The sequence below is a fragment of the Chiroxiphia lanceolata genome, chromosome 7 (assembly GCF_009829145.1).
Source record: "Chiroxiphia lanceolata isolate bChiLan1 chromosome 7, bChiLan1.pri, whole genome shotgun sequence".
In the NCBI taxonomy this organism is placed as follows: domain Eukaryota; kingdom Metazoa; phylum Chordata; class Aves; order Passeriformes; family Pipridae; genus Chiroxiphia; species Chiroxiphia lanceolata.
This window is the reverse complement of record NC_045643.1, coordinates 39,461,609-39,483,751: the sequence shown is the minus strand read 5'-3', so window position 1 is coordinate 39,483,751 and position 22,143 is coordinate 39,461,609. Positions and strand designations below refer to the sequence as shown.

The 22,143-nt window shown below is 50.9% G+C and overlaps 1 protein-coding gene across 2 annotated transcripts; it reads left to right on the top strand.

The window, feature by feature from the left end:
* The first annotated feature begins 516 nt into the window (after positions 1–516).
* ACVR1C (activin A receptor type 1C) lies at positions 517–20,402 on the top strand. 2 transcript variants are annotated; one of them, XM_032693830.1, is made up of 9 exons: positions 517–589; positions 8,214–8,444; positions 12,128–12,376; positions 13,576–13,806; positions 14,140–14,307; positions 15,039–15,195; positions 15,552–15,676; positions 16,409–16,539; positions 17,444–20,402. In XM_032693830.1, the coding sequence occupies exons 1-9, from the start codon at positions 517–519 to the stop codon at positions 17,558–17,560; spliced, it is 1,482 nt and encodes a 493-aa protein (XP_032549721.1). In that variant the 3' UTR covers positions 17,561–20,402. The 2 variants fall into 2 exon arrangements, with proteins under 2 accessions (XP_032549721.1, XP_032549720.1); XM_032693829.1 differs by having other exon boundaries at positions 17,231–17,547.
* The last annotated feature ends 1,741 nt before the right edge of the window (positions 20,403–22,143 follow it).

The window sequence follows — 22,143 nt, the reverse complement described above, 5'->3', positions numbered from 1 at the left end:
CTAAATCTCTCTCAGTTTAGAACCATTCAAGGTGTTGCAGAAACGCTGCGAACAGTTCAGCACGTTGCTGTTCGCGGGGGTTTCGGCGCAGCCCCGGGGCGGACGCCAAAAGCCACCGAGGGGGTTTTGGCAAAACCCCCACGATTAAAAATCGTCGTTGCTGTGGGCCGGTTTTCCGTGTCCCGCGGGCAGAACCCCCGAGGCTGCGGAGCTCAGTCCGAGCGCTGAGCCGGCCGGGGGCTCGCTCGGGGCTCCCGGGGGGCGGCGGAGCGGGGCGGGGGCTCGGCACGGCCCGGGGCTGCCCCGGGACCCCCGCCCGGCCGGGACCCCCGCCCGGCCCGCTGTGCCGGTGCCGGGGGCGGCAGAGCCGGCGGGCGTGGGGGCCGGAGCGGGGCGGGGGGTCCGGGCGGGGCCGGGCCGGGCCCCTCCCCGCTGCAGCCGCTAAAGCCGCGGGCGGCGGGGCCCGGCGGGCCCGGAGCGGCTCCGGCGCGGGAGGAGGACGCGGCTCCCGCGGCCATGCGGGACCCGCCCGGCCCCGCGCTGCGGGCGGCGCTGCCGCTGCTCGGCGCCGCCGTGTCCCTCTGCACAGGTACGGCCCGAGCGCCTCCGGGAGCGGATCCGGGACACCGGGACGCGCGTTCGCCGGGACCCCGCGTGTGCCTCCCCCCGTGCCCACCGCCGGCCGGGGGGGTTCGGGCTCTCGGTGCGTTCGACGCGGCCGCGCCGACCGAGAACTGGGTCAGCGGGGACTTATCGGAGCGGCCCCGCGCCGAGTCCCTGATCCCTGCGGCTTCCCACGCCATCCCGGGGGATCCGCCCCGGGGGGCTCCGGCGGCGCCGCTGCTCGGGGGCAGATTCTCAGACCGAGCGGCGTCGGTGCCCGTGAGAGGCCCCTGTGCGGTGCCGTGCGGTGCCCGTGCCCCATCCCGTCCCACCGCAGCCCGGGCGGGACGGGGCTCCCGGCCCCTCGGGGGGCTCCGGGCAGGGTGAGGAACATGCGGCGTCCGGGTCCTTCCGATGCAGGTTCCTTCCTCACGCGGCAGGTGCTGTGGGACTCTCCCTCCCCTCCATCGTCCCTTTAAAACCCAAACGCGCGGTCTCAGCGCCTGCAAACAGCGGTTCCAGAGGCAGTGTACCAACAGAACATTTTACAGTTTTTCTCTTGGGTTTGCTCCAATTTACTTTTCTCTCTGTGATTTCACCAGAGCAGTTCGCTGGTGTGATGCTCATTACACACTTGCAGAGAGAGGAGGTCCCAGCCTCGAGCTGCGGGGAGGGGCTGTGCCCGCTGCCCCATCCAGTTGCTTTTAGAATCCCTGCTTTTGGACAGGGAGAAGGAACAAAGCTCAGCTGGTGGGGTGTGAAGTACTTCTGTGTAGTATTGCACATCTGGTAAATCTCTGGTACCTTCCCAGGATGTAAAACCTGCTCCATCGAGCTCTTCTTGCTTCTGTGGATTTTCAGTATCCAGGTTTGGGAGTGAATCCCAGAAAGAGGCAGCCCCGTGCAGCCCTTGTTTTCCCCCGGTGTGCTTGAATTGAGCCGGAGCGTTGCCAGTGCCGTGGCCATCACCTCTCCCCTCTACAGAGTGTCCAGAGCAGTAATGAATCACATTGCCTTTGACTGGTATTTATATAAAATCTTGCATTGCTTTGCTCTCTGGGGGTGCAGTGCAGGGTCTTCTTACCCTGTTCCACAGCCCGGCTCAGGCGTGGGGGGTGTGTACAGCCCAGACAGGCAGATGTGTGGCAATAGGGGGGAGAGTCGGGGTGACTGTCTGGGTGAAAAATTCCTTGTCAAACTCTGCTCAGGTGTGACTTTAAGAGCTTTCAGTGCTGGGAACTCTCTTATGCAAACTATTCCAGACCTGGAATCAGTAAGAGCTGTCAGCCCTGTGTTATCTCAGCTGCTTCCCCATGGAGTTTGCACCCTCAGCCCCTCACAGACTGGGACCAGCAGGTTCTTCCTCAGCTCTGTGCATGTGCTGTATTGCACAAAATCCCTGCACTCCCAGTGCTTTGCTGTGTTGCTCATGTCTCATTGAGCAAAATCTTTCCAAGGGTACCTCACCTGTTCAAGGCTTAAAATGTCCTTTGGCAGCTTATTCCAACAAAAGTAATTTCTCTGGGTGTCGTTGCCCTTTCCCTGCCCTGCTAATATTAATTTCAGTGCCTGGCCTCAGCTCCTGCCTGCTGGGGTTTGCCAGGGCTGCTGAGCTCTTCCACGATGGGGAGTTTGAGCACCCAAGTATCTGTTGTCTGAAATGAAGATACTTGCACATGTTAATAAAATCACTCCCCAGATGTTTTTGTAAGTAATGAAATTTCTGGAACTCTGTGATGTCCCTCATTCTAAGACATTTTCTTAACTTCTGGAATTATTACTTTTGGTCTTTTTTAAGATCTGTCATTGCCCAATTTTCTGTTTTCCTCTTCTGAAGAGATGTGTTACAAAAGAATAAGTTTGTCAGGGACACACTGTTGCTTCCGTGTCTGGGGCTGGCTGTTGGAGACGGATCCCTCTGTGCCCATGGGAGTGGGGTGTGGGTGGCATAGAGGTGGCTTTGTCACCCCCAGCCACCACTACCACCCCGGCAGATGCCAGAGGAGGGAGGGTGGGATGCAATGGGCAGCTGTGGGGCTCAGGGCTCTCAGGTGGAAGCTGTTGCTTCTGTCATCAGCCGTGGCAGGTTCTGGAAACCTCTGTGCACATGTGGGATTGTTCAGGACTTGTTGGATACTCTCGTGCTTTATCCCAGGGGGTTGCACGTGCAGTGTTGGAGAGGGTGGTGAGGAGAGGGTGGTGAGGAGAGCTTCCTCCTGCCCCTTGCAAATGTGCTGCCAGTGATGTCTGTGCTGCCCAGGAGCTTTCGAGTGAGTGGGAAATGAGATGCCTCCATTCATCTTCTGAATATTATCTATGGTTTTTTATAGAATCTTCACACCTCCAGAATTGCCTTTGGCATGTGAGCCCAGTTTCTCAATCTATGCCTGGTCCCTCTTGCTATCTGTCCTGCAACTCCTACTTCTCCTGTGCCTTTTTCAGGCAGGTGAGGGGAACTGATCCCAAAGGCAGAACAGGTCTGGATCTCTTCCTGGTGTCTCCTCTGTGAGCTGAGGAGTTCTCCAGTGCTCCCCAGGGAGGCACAGCCCTCTGTTCCCAGGGGGGAAGGGATGATAGTGGACTGGTCACTGCTCATGTACAGTTGAAGCTCTTTGTTCTCCTGTATGATTTGACTTTCCTCTAGCTTTTGATCCCTCAGGATGGGGCAGTGGTGGGGTCCCTATTCCTGGAGGGATGTAACAGCTGTGTAGATGTGGCACTTGGGCATGTGTGTTAGTGGTGGCCTTGGCAGTGCTGGGGGATGGTCTTAGAGGGCTTTTCCAACCCAAACAATTCTGTGATTCCATGGTAAGATTGCTTTGCAATGCTCTGAAGTCAGTCCTACTTTTTCTATCCTCAGCAACCCCTTTTGCTTTCTTATTGCTTCCCCTCCCTCAGCAGCACTGAGCCCCTGTTCCTGTACCACAGCCTGGTACCATGTGGCTGCTGGTTCCCTCTGCCTCGTCCCTCAGCTGCTGCCAGACAAACGGGACACATTGGTAGAGATCAGAGTGGCTCTGCCTGGTGGCAGCAGAGTTTCCCGTGGTCAGTTCCCAGCAGTTGGAGAGCAGGGGCCTGTACCAGACCCACACCCACCCTGTGGCACCTTCACCAGCACCTGCTCCAGTTTTTTTCCTGGCTCCATCACCAGCAACGGGCTGGACAATGGGGAGCATCCAATCTGTAGTTTTTAGGGTCTCCTTTGAGCCCCTTTGTTCAACAGTGAAACTTTTGTCACCTGGAACCCTCCCAAGAGTGAAGTGTCCGGTCAGTCAGGTCCAGGTGTGTGTCCTGAGGTGTGGGAAGGTCCCTGCCCAGCAAAGGTGGCCTGGGGGCAGCTGTGTCCTGGCACCGGGTCTGCACCTGAGGAAGGGGACCAGGCAGTGTGGAAAGCCCACACGCACGTTAATTCCCAGATCTCTTATTTGGGAATAAAATGAAAGTGTATCTAGAAGGCACAATATAGAATCACAGTAAAGAATGATCAAGGATGGAAATGTTCTGGATATTCAGCCCTTCCTCCCATTACAGAATCACAGACTGGTTTGGGTTTGAAGAGAGCTCAAAGTCCATCTCATTCCAACCCCCTGCCATGGGCAGGGACACCTTTCACTGGATCAGGTTGCTCCAAGCTCCATCCAGAAAGACAATTAGTTGCTGCAGGGCCATTTAGATATTTGCTTTCTGATTTAATTTTTAAATGCTCTACTTCAGTTATGGTTGGTAGTGCTGGATTATGATTTAATGGAAGATTAATGCCCTGGTAATCTGTGTAGCAAAAAAGTCTGTTGGAAGGTAGAATCTTGTGTGGTTCTGGCACACAAGGTTTCTGGTAGAACCTTGAGTGGGTCTGGCTTTGCTCCCCCAGAGCTTTTGGTTCTTTCCATCAGCCCTGTGGATCAGTCACCTTGTGCCAGCTGTACACTCAATTCTTTCCATTTAACCTTTAAGGTTGCACTGTGACTGCCCACATGTTTTAATTGCTTGCTACTTTCATGAAGCTGGTGTTTAAGATCCTGTTCTTCCATCTGCTGTTCACATGTAGGATCATTCTTGTTCCTTAGCTATCTAGTGGTTCACGTAGCTGAAGCTGACATGATAGAAAAGGGATGGAAGCACCCAAAACTATCTTCTGTTGGCACCTTTGTGCTGGTTTGTTGGGAATTGGGGGCTGGTTCCATTCTTCCTGCTCTACAAGGTCATTGCACAATGTGTCTGCCTGTCCTGGGTGTTTTCTGACAGTTGCACCAAAAATTAAAAGGCAGAAAATGTTGCTTTTTAGGTAAGTCAGGCAGGTTATTTTCTGCTCTGAAGAGCAAGTCATGCTGTCCTTGATTCATAGTGGGGCTCATCCAAAAATCTGGTGTGTAGTCTCAGCTTCTATGGCAATAACAGCAGAAAAACCATCCTTGAAAACCACTTATGTCTCAAAAATGCCAGACCCAGGGAACACCTGTTCCTGGGGTCCCTGTATCCAAAAATTGCTTTCCTTGTGTGTCTGCTGATGTGGGAATCCTTCCCTGCCACCTCGGCTGGCTCTTGGTTTCTCCTGCTGTTTGTGGGGTCCTGTGGAGTGCCAGCTGCCCACGGGAAGGGATGTGGCCCTGCACACCTCTGTCCTTCAGCCTGTCCCAGCTCCTGTCCCTGTGGAAGGGAGCCCACGGTGTGTCCTGTCCTGCTCTGCCCTGGCTCTGCCTCGGCTCCGCAGCCAGTCCCGGTGGGACAACCCGCCCATGGTCCCACTGGGGTTGCTGGGTTTTGGGGAAGGCCAGGACAAATTTATTATGACTGCTGGAGAGTTCCATGCTCGGAGAACTGGGACCATTGGTGGCCAGGTTTGGGTGCCTGGCATAGGTCTCTGCAGCCGTGGAGAATTTCAGTCGTTCACTTTCTCCTAATTTCTTAACAGAGAATGGAATGTTTTAAGGAAATTGTTGTGCTTGAGTAAATAAAGGAGTTGTGCTCATTACCAGATTGAGTGACTTATTTTGAAACTTCAGGAGCACATTTTCATCCTGCCCCTTTGACCCTTTTCCTTTAGCTCCTTCACAGTCATTCCTGGTTTCCATTCCTGGTTTCTGGGATGGTGGGAGTCCCAGCTTTCCTCCTGTGGTGGTGCATCACTGATGGAACTGCCAGGACTGTCCTTGGGAAGGGGTGGGTTATACATGGGCAAGTTTTTCCAATGGAGAAAGTTGTCATGAATAACCAGGAGCAGTACTGAGGCTTTCCTGGTGGAGCAGCACAGATAAGGCACAAATTCTGGGGGGTGCTGTGTCCCTGGGCATATCACAGGGATGGGGATACAGGCTTGGCAGAGCTGGAGTTGTTGCACGGGTGTCTGAGGAGCCACGGGTGGGGCACAGCAGGGGTGTGACACTGGGTGAGAGCTGATGGGGTTTGTCACCTCCCCTGTTCAGCAGGATGGGGAGTGGGAAAAGCATGGATCTTCCCAAGGGAAAAGCATGGATCTTCCCAAGGGCATGTTCACAAGGACCCAGGCTCCTCTTCTGATTCCACAGTGGGGAGTCAGCTGAAGTAGCACAGGTGCAAGAAACCCATCCTTTCATAGTTATATATAAGATAATCTTTCTGCTCTATTAGCAAAGGGTTCTGGAAGGACACAAATGCTCTTGGAAACACTGTCAGGGTATGTGGTTTGGTATTTCTATCCATTTTTCTACACGAGAAGTCAGTAAGCAGCACAGGCAGGTATCTGGGGAACCCGGGGCTTCTACTTTTGTAGAATTATATTCAAAGTGATCTGTGTAAATCTTCTGGGAAGAAAGCATCTCATCTTTCCCAAAACTCCAACTCTGGTCTTGTCTCTGAATAAATTTAGCTACAGTTTTCCTGGATTTTTTTCCCCTCTGTGAGGGCAGCATTTAGTGATGCAGAGCCTTATCATTCCAGCAGTGACTGTCTTGGCTTGGTCAGGGTGAGGATACAGAGCCCTTCAGCCATCCTCATCTCTCTCATGTTCATAGGGCTCAGAGGAGCCACCCTGGAGGTGCTCAGGACATGCAGGGACAGTTTTTTGATCAGGTCTGCTCTGAAGCAATCTGCAAAATACGGAATATGGATAAATCTGTCAGTTATCCACTGTGGATGACATCATAATTTCCTATTTTATTTTTAGGCTGTGAGAAGGAGAGAAAAACAGCGTAATGACGTGTCTGAATCCTCGAAGACACTTGCAACAATATCAGACTCCTTTCCTCAATAATGCATTTATTTTGCAGTTTTGGTGATGATGTGTCTGTTTTCTTCCTGCTAGATCTCTAATTTATTTGAATCTGATGAGTCTTGCTCCTGGCAGCTCTTCTAGGAGCAGGGTAATGTCTTTAAGGGAGATTCAGCTGCTGTGCTGGGGGTGATAGATGGTGCTCATTCTGGTGCCAAGGGAGAGCTGAGGCAGCAGCTCCTGCCACACCCTCACCAGGATAAACATGGACATATGGTGCCAAGGGAGTTTGTTGTGGGCCCAAGCTGAAGATAAATGCCACAAGCTGTGATTTGAGAAGGCTGGCACAGGATGGAGATGGTTGTAAAGAAAACAGTGTCACAGAAACAGAAATCAGGGTCATGCTGAGGTCTGTCAGGACTTCTGTGCTCCTCCAGGGACTCTGAGATCACACAATCACGGAATGGGTTGGGCTGGAAAAGCCCTCGAAGATAATTGAGCCAAACCATTCCCTCAGCACTGCCAAGCCCACCACTAACCCATGTTTTACTTTTCAAGTCTATGTTATGCTGAAATGAAAGAAACCCTCGTTTCATCCCCCCTCCCCCTGTCCCAAAGAAGCAATGGGTTTATGGATAAAACTACTCTCCTAGGTAGAGCAGGGCTCAGCCTGGCAGTTACAGCTGACCCAGGAAGGGTGCCTGGACAGGGTGCCCCATCTCAGGAGGATGGGGAGGAAGGGTCTGTCGTTCTGCCCGTGTGCATCGTGGGGTGCCGGGGGCTGCGTCTTGGTGATCCCCCAGCTCGGTGCTCTCACTCTGTCAGCTCTGGCAGGGTGGGGTGGTGCTGGTGTGGGCAGGTGGCTGGGATGGGGCTGTGTCACTGGGAGTCAGCAACAACTTCCTCACCAGGAACCTGGTAGTGTTTAACACTTGGTACACAATGAATGTGGCTGTGTCTAAATGCACAGGTCAAACGGAGCCTGTGCCCCTGTCTTTGTCCTCAGCATTGTCCGAGGTGTTGTCTGGAGTGGTGAGAGCTGAGAACATAAACCCAAACCTCTGTCTCTCCAGCTCAGCAAGAGGCAGCTTTCACAGGAACTGCTTCTTGTGGTGGTCAGTCTTCTCTACCAAGCAAGACAGATGATATCTGTAAAATTCCCTGGGGCCAAGATTAAAAAACTTGTCACACGTGAGTGTTGGGGACTTGTGCTGCTGGGGATCTCCTGGGACTGCCCTCCTCCTGTAGCCCAGGAGCCCGTTTGCAGACATCAGTGCCAGCATGGCCCCGTGTGGAGCTCCCCCGGGGCACTCGTGCTCGGCCAGCTGGTGGGGCCGGGCCATGGGGGGCTGCTGTCCCGGGGCTCTGCTGTCCCGGGGCTCTGCTGTCCCGGGGCCTCTCCTGACCGCTGGCCCCTGTTTTGCAGGCCTGCAGTGCGTGTGCCAGCTGTGTGAACACACCAACTTCACCTGCCAGACGGAGGGCGCGTGCTGGGCCTCGGTCATGCTGACCAACGGGCGCGAGGAGGTGGTCAAGTCCTGCGTGTCCCTCCCGGAGCTCAACGCCCAGGTCTTCTGCCACAGCTCCAAGAACATCACCAAGACCGAGTGCTGCTACACCGACTTCTGCAACAACATCACCCTCCGCCTGCCCCTCGGTGAGTGCCGTGTGAGCGCTGCTGTGACACCCAAGGGTGGGGACACACTGGGCAGGGGCCATGGCCAGGGCAGCCAGCTCATGGGGGCTTTGATCTGTCAGTAAAACAGCAGCTGGTTTTCTCCCAGCTTGTTTCAGATAGGAAAATCTAAACTGCAGCTCTGGGGGAGAGGGAATTTCTTGCATCTTGTAAAGGTCTCCCACACACTGCCCTTGGGTCCCATGGGCGCTAAACATGAAGATGAAAGGAGGATGCCAAGGTGTGCTCTCAGGCACATGGTGGGGTGCTTGGTCTGTCCTGTGCAGGGCCAGGAGTTGGGCTCAGTGATCCTCATGTGTCCCTTCCAACTCAGGATGTTCTGTGATTCCATGATTCTGTGTTTCTATGAAGTGTCTGAAGAGAACTTGTAACCTCACAGGTTTTGTGGGCTGGACTATCTTCAGGGAGCTTGTGATTTGAACTGGCACTAGGCTGGATGTTGGTAAAATGGTATCTGACCACCAGTGAATTAGCAATCCTGAGGAGCCAGGAGCTGTTATCTGGGGTCTCAAAGGGAATAACAAAGCCTCTGCCCTGCCTGAGGCCTTCCAGCCTCCAACATCTCCACACACGATGGAAAATGTGCAGTGTGTGAGTCTGCCGGGTCCAAAGTTGTGTAATGAAGTTGATTCAGTGCTTTTTAAAAATAAATATTTATACTATTTTTAGGTTTCATGTTTTTGACTCTTCTTCCCAAGATTTGTGTTTAATCCAGGCTTTTTTGAAAAACCTGTAAAATATACTACTTTATCAGTGGATACATTTTTCTACTTGCATTACTGAGAGATGTTACAGGTAAAAATGTACAAAGTAATACATAATTTACAGTTATAATTTCAATTTAAGCTGCTATTGTATAGTTCTGAATGGAATTTGAAAGGCTGTTGCTATGTCATATAAACACAGGAGGGCAAGCTTGGCCATTGTCACCTCTTGCTGAACCCTGGTACCCAACCTTACCCGTCCTATGGGGTAGGAATAAGGATTATTTAAGTGTTTTTCTTTCTGTTGACTGCAGAAGGGACACCCTAATTGTGATTATGCTCTAGAAATAAAGCACCATGCTGGTTTTTTTCCAAGCTGGAATGCTGGTGTCTTAGGTTAAAGCTGCTATTTCTGGAGGACCAGTGGAGGCACATCTGTCATCCCAGTGCTTCAACTGGCAGTTGCAAACCCTCTAGTTTTGTATTTCAGTACCCCCCCCCCCAAAATGACTGAATTCTTACCCTGAGCCCTTTGCTCTAAACATTTGGGAGAACTCATGCCAGTCAGAAATGTAACAGTGCCAATGTGGTTTGTGTGCCTCTCTCTCTTTTTCTGTAACTCTTTGTGACTGTGGGTAATTACCAAGGGGTTTTGTTGTGAAGGTACCAGGAGTGCCTGGGAAACAGGGAGATGATCCACAGGGTGAGGATCTCGGGGGGCAAAGGGCAGTGTGTGTGCTTTGGTGCCTGAATTCCCGTGGCAGAGCTGCAGGTGGCAATGCCTGGTCAGAGCAGGGTCTGGTTGGTGCCCTGGAGGACAGGAACTGGCTGTTCATTTGAGTTGGGTTTTTTTGTTTGTTCTTTGTTTGGTTGGTTTTTGTCTGTTTGTTTTTACAATGTCTGAAAGTACACATCTTTAAGGACAGATTCAACCTGGATCTCTGCTTTTTATATCCTCCTTCTTGTGGGCAGGGATTTCATTGCAGTATTTTGCATTAGCAGGAGAAAGTCTCAAAGTGCAGGATGAGTTTGCTGTAATTGTTTTTTTTAATGTGTTAACCCAGATTCCTTTTTGGGCTTCTACTGGTTTAACTGGGATACTTTCTGCTCCAGCTCAAGGTGAGCTTCCCCTGTCAGTGGGATGCCACAACAGGGCTGAGAAAACGCTCTGTGTGCTGCTGCCTTGAGGGACCTCCCTTTGATAAACCATGCCCTGCACATCCCTCACTCTCGTTTTCTCTGCAGAGCTCGCCTCGTGCCCTCAGCGTGGAACAGGCTGCTTTGAGCAGCTGTGGGTCAGATCCAGAAGGCTCTTTGAGTTGTAGACTTGTGTCTCACAGGGTTTTCGGGCCATATTTAAGATCTGTGAGACAGAGTTTGTGATCTCTGCCCCCACTCCCCTGTGAGTGGGGTCTGTAGTCATGGTGGAAGCTGGAGAAACTTAATTTTGGGCTCTAGCCCAAATTGTGTGTTTTTGAAATGGTTTAAAAGTATTCTGTAGAGCTGACTAGAGACCCCTATTAACGCAATAGATTTTCTTACTGCCTTGGAAAGAACATGTAATTTGCCCCCCTGAGTAGCCTAGAAACTTGCACATACAGAGTTCAGGGCTTTTGGAAACCTTAAAGTGCTCATTATGAATCAAAAGTAAGTGGCTGTGTGTGAGAATGTCTTTTCCATTGGAGAGGAAAAAAAAATCCTTCCTTTTTTTTTTTTTGCTGCCTATAAGTACTATTTTATTTACACAACTTGGACCATAACTACTCCATGTTGTGAAAGTGCTGAGCACTGCCAGATGTGCTGCCTTTGGTTCACACATGGCAACGTGTGTCAGCTTCTATTCTTGGTTAGTCAGTCAATGAACAGTACATTCAGAATAGGATTGCAAAATGGGATTAATGGTGTTGTTTTGCTGGCTTTGGGTGGTCCTGAGGGATTGTCTGATTTCCCCAAGAGTATGACCTTGCCCAACTGCTGTGGATGTCACCACTCTGGTGTGGCCTTTAAGGGCACCCCGGGCGTGGGGTATGTGTTGTGTTTGTGGTGTTTGTCACTCCCCTGTGTGTGGTTTGAGCTGTGGGGAGCCCCTCGACCCCTGAGGGGTGTGTGCAGTGCTGGTCCTGGCCACGGGCCGTTTGGTGCACGGGGTCAGGGTTGAAGATGGCCCTGACTATAATACAGAAATCACAGTGCTGGTTTTTGAGGTATTTCTTCTAGAAAGAGTGCTGCTCTGGAGTGGAGGGAGCTGCAGAAAGGAGGGAAGGGAAGGAAGGAGCTGGAAGGACTGGGAGGGGTACAGGAGAGCGGTGACCACACGCTGTGAGAAGGGGCTGCTGCAGAGCCCATGCTGAGGAGGTGGGAGGACTCTCCAGCCGAAGGTGACATGGGCTGTGGCCGAGGCTCCCAGCAGGAGCAGGAGGAGGACCAGGAGCTGCAGCTGTAGGATGTTCCCCCAACACTGCTGGTGTTTGGCATCTGGCACCCACCATTCCCACTGGAGCTGATGGCCAGGCTGGCAAGGCAGGTGCTTTCCAGTGGGAATGCTGGTCACTGTGCTGGCAGCAGGGACCATCACTGCTCCAGTCTGGGACACTGAGCCCCTTGCCCGGCTGTGCACTGCTGAGAGTGTCCTCTGCTCTTCCCTGAGGAGTGGGATGGGATGGGATGGGATGGGATGGGATGGGATGGGATGGGATGGGATGGGATGGGATGGGATGGGATGGGATGGGATGGGATGGGATGGGATGATCTGAGGCGGTGGTGTTGGGTGGTGATCAAGAGGCCAAGCTTCCCCTGTGTGGGGAAGGACTCCATGTCTTACAGGAATGGGATCTGTCTCATGGCCAGGACGACTGTGGGCCATCTCTGACCCTGCCACGCCATCCCCCCGCAGCCCCTCCCTGACGTGTTGCTCCAACCCCGCTCTTGTGTTCCCCACAGCGTCGGAGTCCGCGGGCAGGGCCGGCCCCAGGCCCGTGGTGCTGGCGGTGACGGTGGCAGTGCCGGTGTGTGTGCTGGTGCTGGTGGCAGTGCTGGCCGTGTGCACCTCCCGGGGCCGCCGGCGCCGCGCCCGCCGCGGCCACAAACCGCCCAACGTGGAGGAGCCCCTGTCCGAGGGCAACCTGGTGAGCTCCGGGAAGACGCTGAGGGATCTCATCTATGACATGACCACCTCCGGCTCTGGCTCTGGTACGTGGGGTGCCCTGCACGCCGAGGGGCTTTGGGCCGATGCACGTGGCCACCCCTGACAGCAGTGACAGGGCTTCGTGTGCTCCTCTTCTGTCGAACTGCAAAAGTTCTGCTCTTTGTTGGAATGGAAGAGCTAAAAGAGCGAGCTCGGAAATCAGATTCAAGTGTGAAACCCAGTGCTGCTGGCTGATAAGGAAAGGTACTAAACTCACCTGAGTCAGGATCTGCTTCTGAAATTGTTAGTGTTTTATTGCGAAATAACTTTACCCAAAATTCTTTTTCTGAGCAGAATGTCCACCTTTCTAACATTTTTCCTGTTTCTGATATCCAGTCTACTGTGATGCCTCCATTGCAATGGAGAAGTTTTTAAACCAAAGAAACACAAAAATGAGGTGGAATTAATATATTCCAGCTCATCTGGCCAGTGGCACATCTGGGGTGCACAGCCCAGCTTTCCCTAACTACAGCTTTTATTGAAAAGTATGTAGATTGTGCTTGCTTTTATTTATAAGTAAAAAATGTAAGAATGGTGCCTAATTCAGTTGACTTTATTTCCATGAGCTGCTACCTCTGAGGATTAAGTTGTTGTTTTTCCCTAACACTTTTTCACAGCTATAATGAGTAGACTTTGGCTTTATTTACCCTAAAGTTTTAACTCTTCCCAGCCATCCCCGAGCCAGGAACAGGGCTGGACTTGTGCTGATCCAGAGCCCTGAGCAGTGGTGCAATTTGATCTGATTTCAGCCAAAATCAAGGCTGTCTTGATTTTAAAAAAATATAAAAATTAATAATTATTTTAAGTCCCCAGAAAACACAGGATCAAACCAAACAAGGTAGAGGTTATGGCTGGCAAAGGACAGTGGAGCTGCTATGATAATTTATCTTTATTTTTGAAAATATCAGTCAGAGGGAAGCAGCTAATTGACTGTAGGACAGCTACAATTCCTATCAAACCAAGTGGAATAGTTCAGGCCTATTTTTTAATTTTTATTGGGGCTTTTTAATGTTTTTTAAATATATGGACACTGAAAAGTAACATCTAAAAGGCTGATTTGGGGAGATATTAGTGGGGAGAGGATTTTCCCCTGGCAGTCTTGGAAAACAAAGCCATGAGTGCAGCTCACTGGGAAAGGGCAGTGTTGGGATTTGAAGATCCCAGTTGAGCTGGTTCCCAAGTACCTGTCTCTCCTTTTAACTAGGTTTGCCCCTGCTCGTCCAGAGAACCATCGCCAGGACGATTGTCCTGCAGGAGATCGTAGGAAAAGGCCGGTTTGGCGAAGTCTGGCGTGGGAAGTGGTGCGGGGAGGATGTGGCTGTGAAAATCTTCTCCTCCAGAGATGAGCGGTCCTGGTTTCGGGAGGCAGAGATTTACCAGACAGTCATGCTGAGGCACGAGAACATCCTGGGCTTCATCGCTGCCGACAACAAGGGTACGGGGCGGGCGCGGCGGCGGGGGCTCCGTCCTCTTGCAGGGCTTTTCCAACCCTCATAATTCTGGGGTTCCCTGTGGTGGCCTTGGCAGTGCTGGGTTAGTGGTTGGACTCAACGACCCTAAAGACCTTTCCAGCCCAACTGATGCTAAATCCCGAGTGTCTGTCTCAGAATAGCTTTCGCTGCCCCCCATCTGCAGCACCGCCTCGAACCGTGCGCTGTCCTGAGCTCCCTCCCGGTGGGGTGGCTGGCACACCTGCTTGTTTACATTCCTCAAAACGGGAAGGCTTTCCCCAGACAGTGTTTTTAATAACCTTGCTTCCTCCGGGTAGATAACGGGACGTGGACTCAGCTCTGGCTTGTCTCCGAGTACCACGAGCAGGGCTCCCTGTTCGACTACCTGAACAGAGGCACGGTGACGGTGGAGGGCATGGTCAGGCTGGCGCTGTCCGTGGCCAGTGGCCTGGCCCACCTCCACATGGAGATCGTCGGCACGCAAGGCAAGTGCTTCCCTCCCGCTTGTCCTTCGAGTATTGCAAGGTGCTTCAGTGTTGTTTGCAAAAACATTTATGGGTGACGTGGAATCATGAAGCGTTTTCCAAACTGTTAACACCAAACAGTGTGTGAGAGCTGCAGGGGAACAGGGATGTGACCTTCCCACTTCTACTGTCTGCACTTCATCCGTGGCTTTAAGTGGATAGCTGTGGGAACAGCTGTGCTAAAGACAAATGAGTGCTAATGAAGGAAAAATTAGGAAAAACCTCTTCCCTAAAAGGGCTGTCCAGCTCTGGCACAGCTGCCCAGGGCAGTGGTGGGGTCACCATCCCTGGAGGGATTTAAAAGCTGTGTAGATGTGTCACTTGGGGACATGGGTTAGTGGTGGCTTTGGTAGTGCCATGGGAACAGTTGGCCTCAATCATCTTGGAGGGTTTTTCCAAGCCGAGCCATTCCATGATTCTGTAATTTTCTAAATTAATTTGAAGGGTGAACTTCCAATTTATTTTCTTGTGTTTTATTCTTGAAATACAGATATTGAAACAAAAATGCCATCAAAGTTTTCTTTTGAAGTCGACAGCATTTAGCAGAGCTTTGCTTGCTCAAAATAGGCTTCAGTGTTTCTGTAGGGGGTAGTAACAAAACTGAATAAAACTGGTTTTACATCCTTGCTCATCATATTAAAATCCACACTGTTCTTATCAAAATTGGAGGTGGTTTCTCTCACTGTGAACAGGGAAGCCAGCGATCGCACACCGAGATCTGAAGTCCAAGAACATCCTGGTGAAGAGGAACGAGACCTGTGCCATCGCCGACCTGGGCCTGGCGGTGAAGCACGACTCGGTGCTCAACACCATCGACATCCCCCAGAACCCTCGCGTGGGCACCAGGAGGTGGGTCAGGCACTGCCGGCCACCAGACGGGCTCACTCCATGGGGATGGCTCCTCCCAGCCCTCCCCTCCATCACTGATGTCCCCTCCACTCTTGCCATCGGCCGGGGGTCCTGCAGACCCTGTCCCTCCACCCCAGCTGGGTGGGACGGGAAGGTGGTTGCCATTCCCATGGAATGGAGCTCCCTGTCCCACGTGGGATGTGGCTCTGGCACGGACATCGTGTGTTGGTCACTCCACCTGCTCTGGGCCTGGTCAGGGCATGGCTCCAGTGCCATGAAGGGTCACCTGGCCCTGGCACATGGCAGGGCAACCGTGGCCTTCTGTAGGTACTAAACTGCTCCTGTGTGCTCCAAAGGTACATGGCTCCTGAGATCCTGGACGACACAATGAACACGAACATCTTCGAGTCCTTCAAACGTGCAGACATTTACTCCCTGGGGCTGGTGTACTGGGAGATAGCTCGGAGGTGCTGCGTTGGAGGTGAGATGCCTTTTCATACCATCACAGAATCCTGGATTGGTTTGGGTTGGAAGGGACCTTAAAGCTCATCTCATTCCACCTCCTGCCATGGGCAGGGACACCTTCCACCAGCCCAGGTTGCTCCAAGCCCCGTCCAACCTGGCCTTGGACACTTCCAGGGGTCCAGGGGCAGCCACAGCTTCTCTGGACAACCTGGGCCAGGGCCTCCCCACTCTCCCAGCCAGGAATTCCTTCCCAATATCCCATCTAAACCAGTTTGAACACATTCCTCCTTGTCCTGTCCCTCCATCCCTTGTCCCCAGTCCCTCTCCAGCTCTCCTGGAGCCCCTTTAGGCCCTGCAAGGGGCTCTCAGCTCTCCCTGGAGCCTTCTCTTCTCCAGGGGAACCCCCCCAGCTCTCCCAGCCTGGCTCCAGAGCAGAGGGGCTCCAGCCCTGGAGCAGCTCCGTGGCCTCCTCTGGACTCTCTCCAGCAGCTCCATGTCCTTCCTGTTCTGGGGACCCCAGTGCTGGCTGTAGCTCATTTTGTGATCTGCACCACTTTTATCTTCAGTAAAACCAAAGCACTCCCAGTTACTGTGGCACTAAGTGGGGACAGAAGATGTCATGGAGCCGCTGTGCAAGGTGGCCCTGAAAGTTCCTCTGTTCTCTCTCATTGCTTGTAGAAACAATTAGAGTTTGTTGTGGAGCAGGTACTTTGTATTTTGTGTTACCTCTGCAATAAATGTTCCCTAGGAATCACTGAGGAATACCAGTTGCCTTACTACGACGTTGTGCCTTCTGATCCTTCAATAGAAGACATGAGAAGGGTTGTCTGTGAGCAGAAACTCAGACCGAATATTCCAAACCAGTGGCAAAGCTGTGAGGTAAAACCAGTTCTGTGGTTTATTTTAGTTTATTTAGTTTAATTTAGTTTATTTATTATTATTAGTTTAATTTAGTTTCTAGTTTATTTTTTCTAGTTTTATTTTATTATTTATATTTTCGAATTTAAATTAAAGCAGAATTTTTGAGTGAGAGACAGGGTGCCCAGCCTCTCCTGAATTTAGATGTTTCAGATGTGTAGCTCTCCTTCAGCTCTCAGGTCAGCTCTTTGCACCAAGTGCTCAGCTCTCTTAAACATGGATCTTCACTAACGCTGCTGCTGTTGTGTCACTGTGTCAGAGAGCTGCACCTTATTTTCCTGTATTGCACTTGCGAAACAAAGAGCGGGAGGTGCTGGTTGTACTCCTGACCTGTTGTTTGCTCCCATGTCTACAACTTCATCAGGAGGGGCAGAGGAGGGGCAGGGACTGAGCTCTGCTCTGGGGGGACCAGGGACAGCCCCCAGGGAATGGCTGGAGCTGTGTCAGGGCAGGCTCAGGTTGGATCCCAGGGAAAGGTTCTTCCCCCAGAGGCTGGTTGGGCACTGCCCAGGCTCCCCAGGGCAGCGGGCACAGCCCCAAGGCTGCCAGAGCTCCAGGAGGGTTTGGCTGATCCTCTGGGGCACAGGGTGGGACTCTGGGGCTGGGCCTGTGCAGGGCGAGGAGCTGGAGTGGACTGTGTGTCTGTGTGCAGGCGCTGCGGGTGATGGGCCGGGTGATGCGGGAGTGCTGGCACGGCAGCGGCGCCGCCCGTCTCACCGCACTGCGCGTCAAGAAGACCGTCTCGCAGCTCTGCCTGCAGGAGGACTCCAAAGCCTGACCGACCTCCCCGCGCCAGGAGACGGGAAGGAATTCTGCCGTTCACCTTTCCACGTGTGATAGTATTTTTATTTCTGGTCTACCTCAGATAACGTGGTTCAGTATTGCAGTGCCCGGAGCAGAGCGCTGGCCTCGAGCGTCGTGTTCGGCCGCGGGAAGAGGCAGCTTGGGACTCGAGTTCGGGTTTGATGCAGCAAGTCCATGACTCACTCTGGTTTTGTGGGTAAACTGGACACCAGGCGAGTCACAGGAAGGAGGTTAAAGCATCACAACAGTGTAAAAATACCTTTTGCTGTTGCACTTTTCATCCTCGTCAGACCCCAAATGCCCTGGAAATGTCTGGTGTTGGTTAAAGCTGTTAGCGAAAAAACCCTCATGTTCCGTCCCCAAACCAAGTAAAAGACCAAATTTAACCCGGCTTTTTACCTATTTTTATGCAAGAATCTGAAAAGGGGCTATCAGTAAAAGCAATTAAAAAAGATGGAAATTCCACTAAGCATGTACCTTATGAACAAAACCATCGAGTCAGTTCTCTATTAACATTTATATTTATTGTCTCGGTTTCACATACAATATTATGGTTAGGATTTGAGTTGTTTTACTCTATTTGTTCATTGAACAGATCGACCAAGGGATAACTTTTCTTTCTAACAGTTTGTAGAAAAAATAATAAAGGCAATACTTTTCCGTTAGTTACATAGGGATAAAGTGGGAGAAATTCTACCTAGACTGAGAAAATATTTATTTTTAACAATATCTTGCTAATCACTGGTAACATTTTTTTAGTGCCTTTTGATGTGTTGGAGGAAGCTTTAACAAAAGCCAACACAGCCTTTTCAGAGGTTTCTTATGGAATTCTGTAACAGCACCAGGCTGGTGACGAGTATTATCATCTCTGATCATACCACAGCCATCAAAGTGAGGTGTTGTATCAGAATTAACTGATGTTCTGGCATTTTGTGAACTGATGCTTCTGCCCCACTCCATGGCCCATGTATTTGAATACAGTATTCTAATATTTTTAATAGCCAAAATTATACATTTCATAATCATATGGTTCTTTAAATCCTTAAATTCAGCTGGTCCATGGAAATTAAGCCCAAAGATGTTTCCAGACTAGCAGAGCTCTGCAAAAATCTTGTGTGGCCCACACAGCTCCGTGGATGTCAGTTGTTGGCTGATCACAGTGTGTCAGATCAATCTTTGGGGTAAAATCTCTTTAATTGAAACTGTTGCAGGGAAAAACAGGTTAAACTGTTTTACTGAGTGGGGTGGTCTGTAGTATCAGCACTCTGGGTTTCTTCCTGACACACATCTCCAGGGCACTGTGGATCCTTTATGGCTGTTAATTGCCCGTAAATAGGCTCTGATGCAATTTACCTGTTTGCACAGGTCCTTGTGTTAAATAATGCAGGTCTTTCTGTGGTCTGGAGCTGAGCAGTGGAGAATATTTCCCTTAAATTGCTGGTAGATTTTTCTCCAGTGTGGTTTCTGAGATATAATCAAAGGTGTTTTAGAGATTTGGGCCAGATTGGACGGGGCTCGGAGCAACCTGGTCTGGTGGAAGGTGTTCCTGCCCATGGCAGGGAAGGGAATGAGATGGGCTTTAAGGTCCCTTCTGACCCAAGCCACTCTGTGATTTAATTCTTATGTGCTTCAACTACATGAACTACCCCGTAGAGCTCAGTGGATGTGACTTTCTAGGCTGTTTGAGGAGTAATTTTAGCACGATCCAAAGCATGATGCTGACTTGGGTATCAAAATATTTGCAAACCTAAGATCCAGCGTTTGTTCTTGTAGTACATAAGTTGAAAAAAAAATCCTTATCTTAAAAAGGAACAATTGAAGATACTTTTTTTTTGAGTGGGAGAAGGGTTTCAGTTTTCAGTTGCTGTTCTGGAGTCTCTGAAGGTTGTTGTTCAGCCCTATAATTTGAACAAGACCCTTTTGGGCCTGGCTGGGAGGTGTGGGTGGAGGATTCTCAGGCTCAACTCCCTTGCACAGGTCACAGCTCCAGCCCCAGGAATACTTTAACCCTTTCCCTGCACATACCTCGTGGTATCAGACATTATGGTCTGTTTGTCCTGGCGTTTCACCTAACTCAGTATTTTTGCACTGCTTTTCTTTTTTCTTTTGTTGTTGAGAGGTGAGTGTGTATTTTGGTGATCCAGAGTTAAAACATAACCGAACCAAGGGCTGATGATGTTGTATTGAGCTCTGAAATGTTTGCAAACTCTACACTCTTTAAAAAAAACCCCAAAGAACCATTGTTTTAGTGGCCTTTCCCCTCCATGTGGATCTGTCCAGTTCCAGTTTAAGTACAGAGGTTATGCCAAGACAGTTCTGTGCGGTTTAGGGAGGCTTAGGTTTCCTCAGAGGTTACAATGTTCCTGCTAATCTTCACTTAAAGCACAAGTTCTTAAACTCATAAAAATTTTCAAGGTCAAGGATGCTCAAACCCCATCACCACATTCAGCCTCTCCTAATTGATGCTTCTAGTTGAAAGGAGTTACTAATATTTTATAGTTTGCTTCTAATAACAACCTAAAGCTTAATGCAGGGATTATGGACTGAAAGGGAAAGTTAATTAATGTTTCCTCGAGCACCGAATTTTTTTGTGTTTCCTGAGCTGCTGCCCCCAGACACCCCTCGAGAAATTCAGGCTGTAATCTCCTCTGCACTTTGGTACTTTTATTATTTGCACTTAACCAAGGTCATTCCCTCGTGTAACCCTATAATGAACCCTACAATATTTTAGTCATTGCTATGTCACTTCTTTTCTTGGTAATAAATTCAGGAGTTATAGATAAATTTATTTAGAAATATGTCCAGTCCCTACAACAGGTCTGAACTCTGAGCAGGCCACGTTCTTCTCTCAATCCCTGTCTGCCCAGAGCTCCTGTGCCACTGGTGGGCTGGGGACTGTCCCCAGCAGGGGGGTCCTGGGGGCTGTCCCCAGCAGGGGGGTCCTGGGGGCCAGAGGGTTCACAGGCACAGAGGAACAAGCTCATTTTTGTGTTCCTGAAGGTGATGGCCCAACCCACCCTCCTGTGAGGCTGTCCTGGGGCTGTTCTTGAGGTGTCCTTGGGGAGCCCCTCCCAGCAGCACCAGGAGCCAGTCCTGCCCTGCCCTGAGCTGTGTGTCTGTGGTTCCAGGGAGCATCCCCATGGGCTGTGGTACCCCAATCCCCCAAAAGCTTTTAGGGACAGACATCCAAGTTCTGCTCTAACAGGCAGAACAGTTTATGAATGTACAGGGAGTAAGACTGAGGTACAATATATTTCTGCAGAATATAAGAAATGTGCAATAAGTTGTAGCTTACACTGAATGTATTTTTGGATGAATGGACTAGATGTATTTTGAATGTAGCTGTGACGTTTGTGTCTAAACCTGCTGCTGTTCTCAGTTCCTAAAGAGAAATGTGTCATATTTTGTCAATCTGCAAACCACTTCCTGAGTTGTCTGTTTTAAAAAGAAGCATTAATATTTTACCTGGAACATTGTAATATTTCTGAAATAAGTAGAGTGGTGCAGTGCTCAACCCTCGTCTTGTGAAATACATGATCTGTGTACACTACAGAGTTATTTTTAAAACTATTGCTAAAGTTATTGCTTGATATTGCAGCTGCCTGGATGTAAATAATGGTTTAGCTGTTGTATTTTGTACGCGGATTTTTCACCCCACATACTTCGGGGAAGACGTGGCTATTTTAATAAATTCAGTGTACTCTGCCCTGGCGTTCCTGTGAAGTGTAAAATTGTTTCTGTGAGGGCAGAAGGGTTGAGCCTGTTCCAGGTAACTTGTAGATGTTGGAGGTTTCAAACTGAACCAAAGCTCCTCTGCCAGCATGTGCCCCCAGCCCCTTTCCTGGCTGTGCTGGGCTGGAGGATGCTTCCCAGGGCTCCCAAGGTTCTGCAGGGACTGGGAATGGGCATGTTCCTGCCAGCCACTGCTTCCTCGACTTCCCATCACTGTTCCTGGCCGACGTGTGGCAAAATGAGCAATAAGTCCTGCCTGGAGGGGCATCCAACACCCCTCTCAGGCTGCAGTGTTGGTGGGCAGTCCTGGGGCAAGAGCTCTGCTCCTGCTGGCACCTGCTTGTCCTGGTGTTTGTTGGACACGGTGACACACGAACACCCAGCTCCTGCTGCCAGCTGTGCTTGTTCTGGCTGAGGTGAGAACAGCTGCAGGCCCTGGTGCTGAGCTGGAGCACTCCCTGTGCCCTCCTGCCTCCCTGCCTGGGACATGGCCCATGCTCTCCCACACTGAGCAGCCTTCCCAGAGAAGGGCTGGTGGCTTGTACCTGTAGGGACCTTCCCTCAGGGCTCTGCACCCACGGCCGTGTGAGCTCTGACTGAGCTCCCTGTGATACAACACTCCCTGCATTTCTTTCTTCCAGCTGTTGGTGTAAACCTGAGTGGGACCTGCTCACCCTGAGCACCTCAGTGCTAGTCTGTGTGCTTGAAAATCCCCCTGACATAGCCACAATCTGGGGGTTTAAATCAGGTTTTATTTGAATTTCAGGCATGTCAAAATGAAATCTGCCACGCTGTGACCCAAGAAACTTTTGTGGCTTTTGAAAGAAACTGTGGGCTTTTATTTTTTTCCTTAAAAAGACCATTGTATTACAGCAATTACTTGTGAATTCTTGCTCTTTGGTCCCTGCACATCTCCGGGAAGGCGGCATTACCACGGTGCCGGCTGTGCGGGTTTGGTTGTGGCCGGGCAGTCGGGGCTCTGGAGCGGATCCCGATGGAACGGCAGCAGCCGGTGGGTCATCGGTGAAC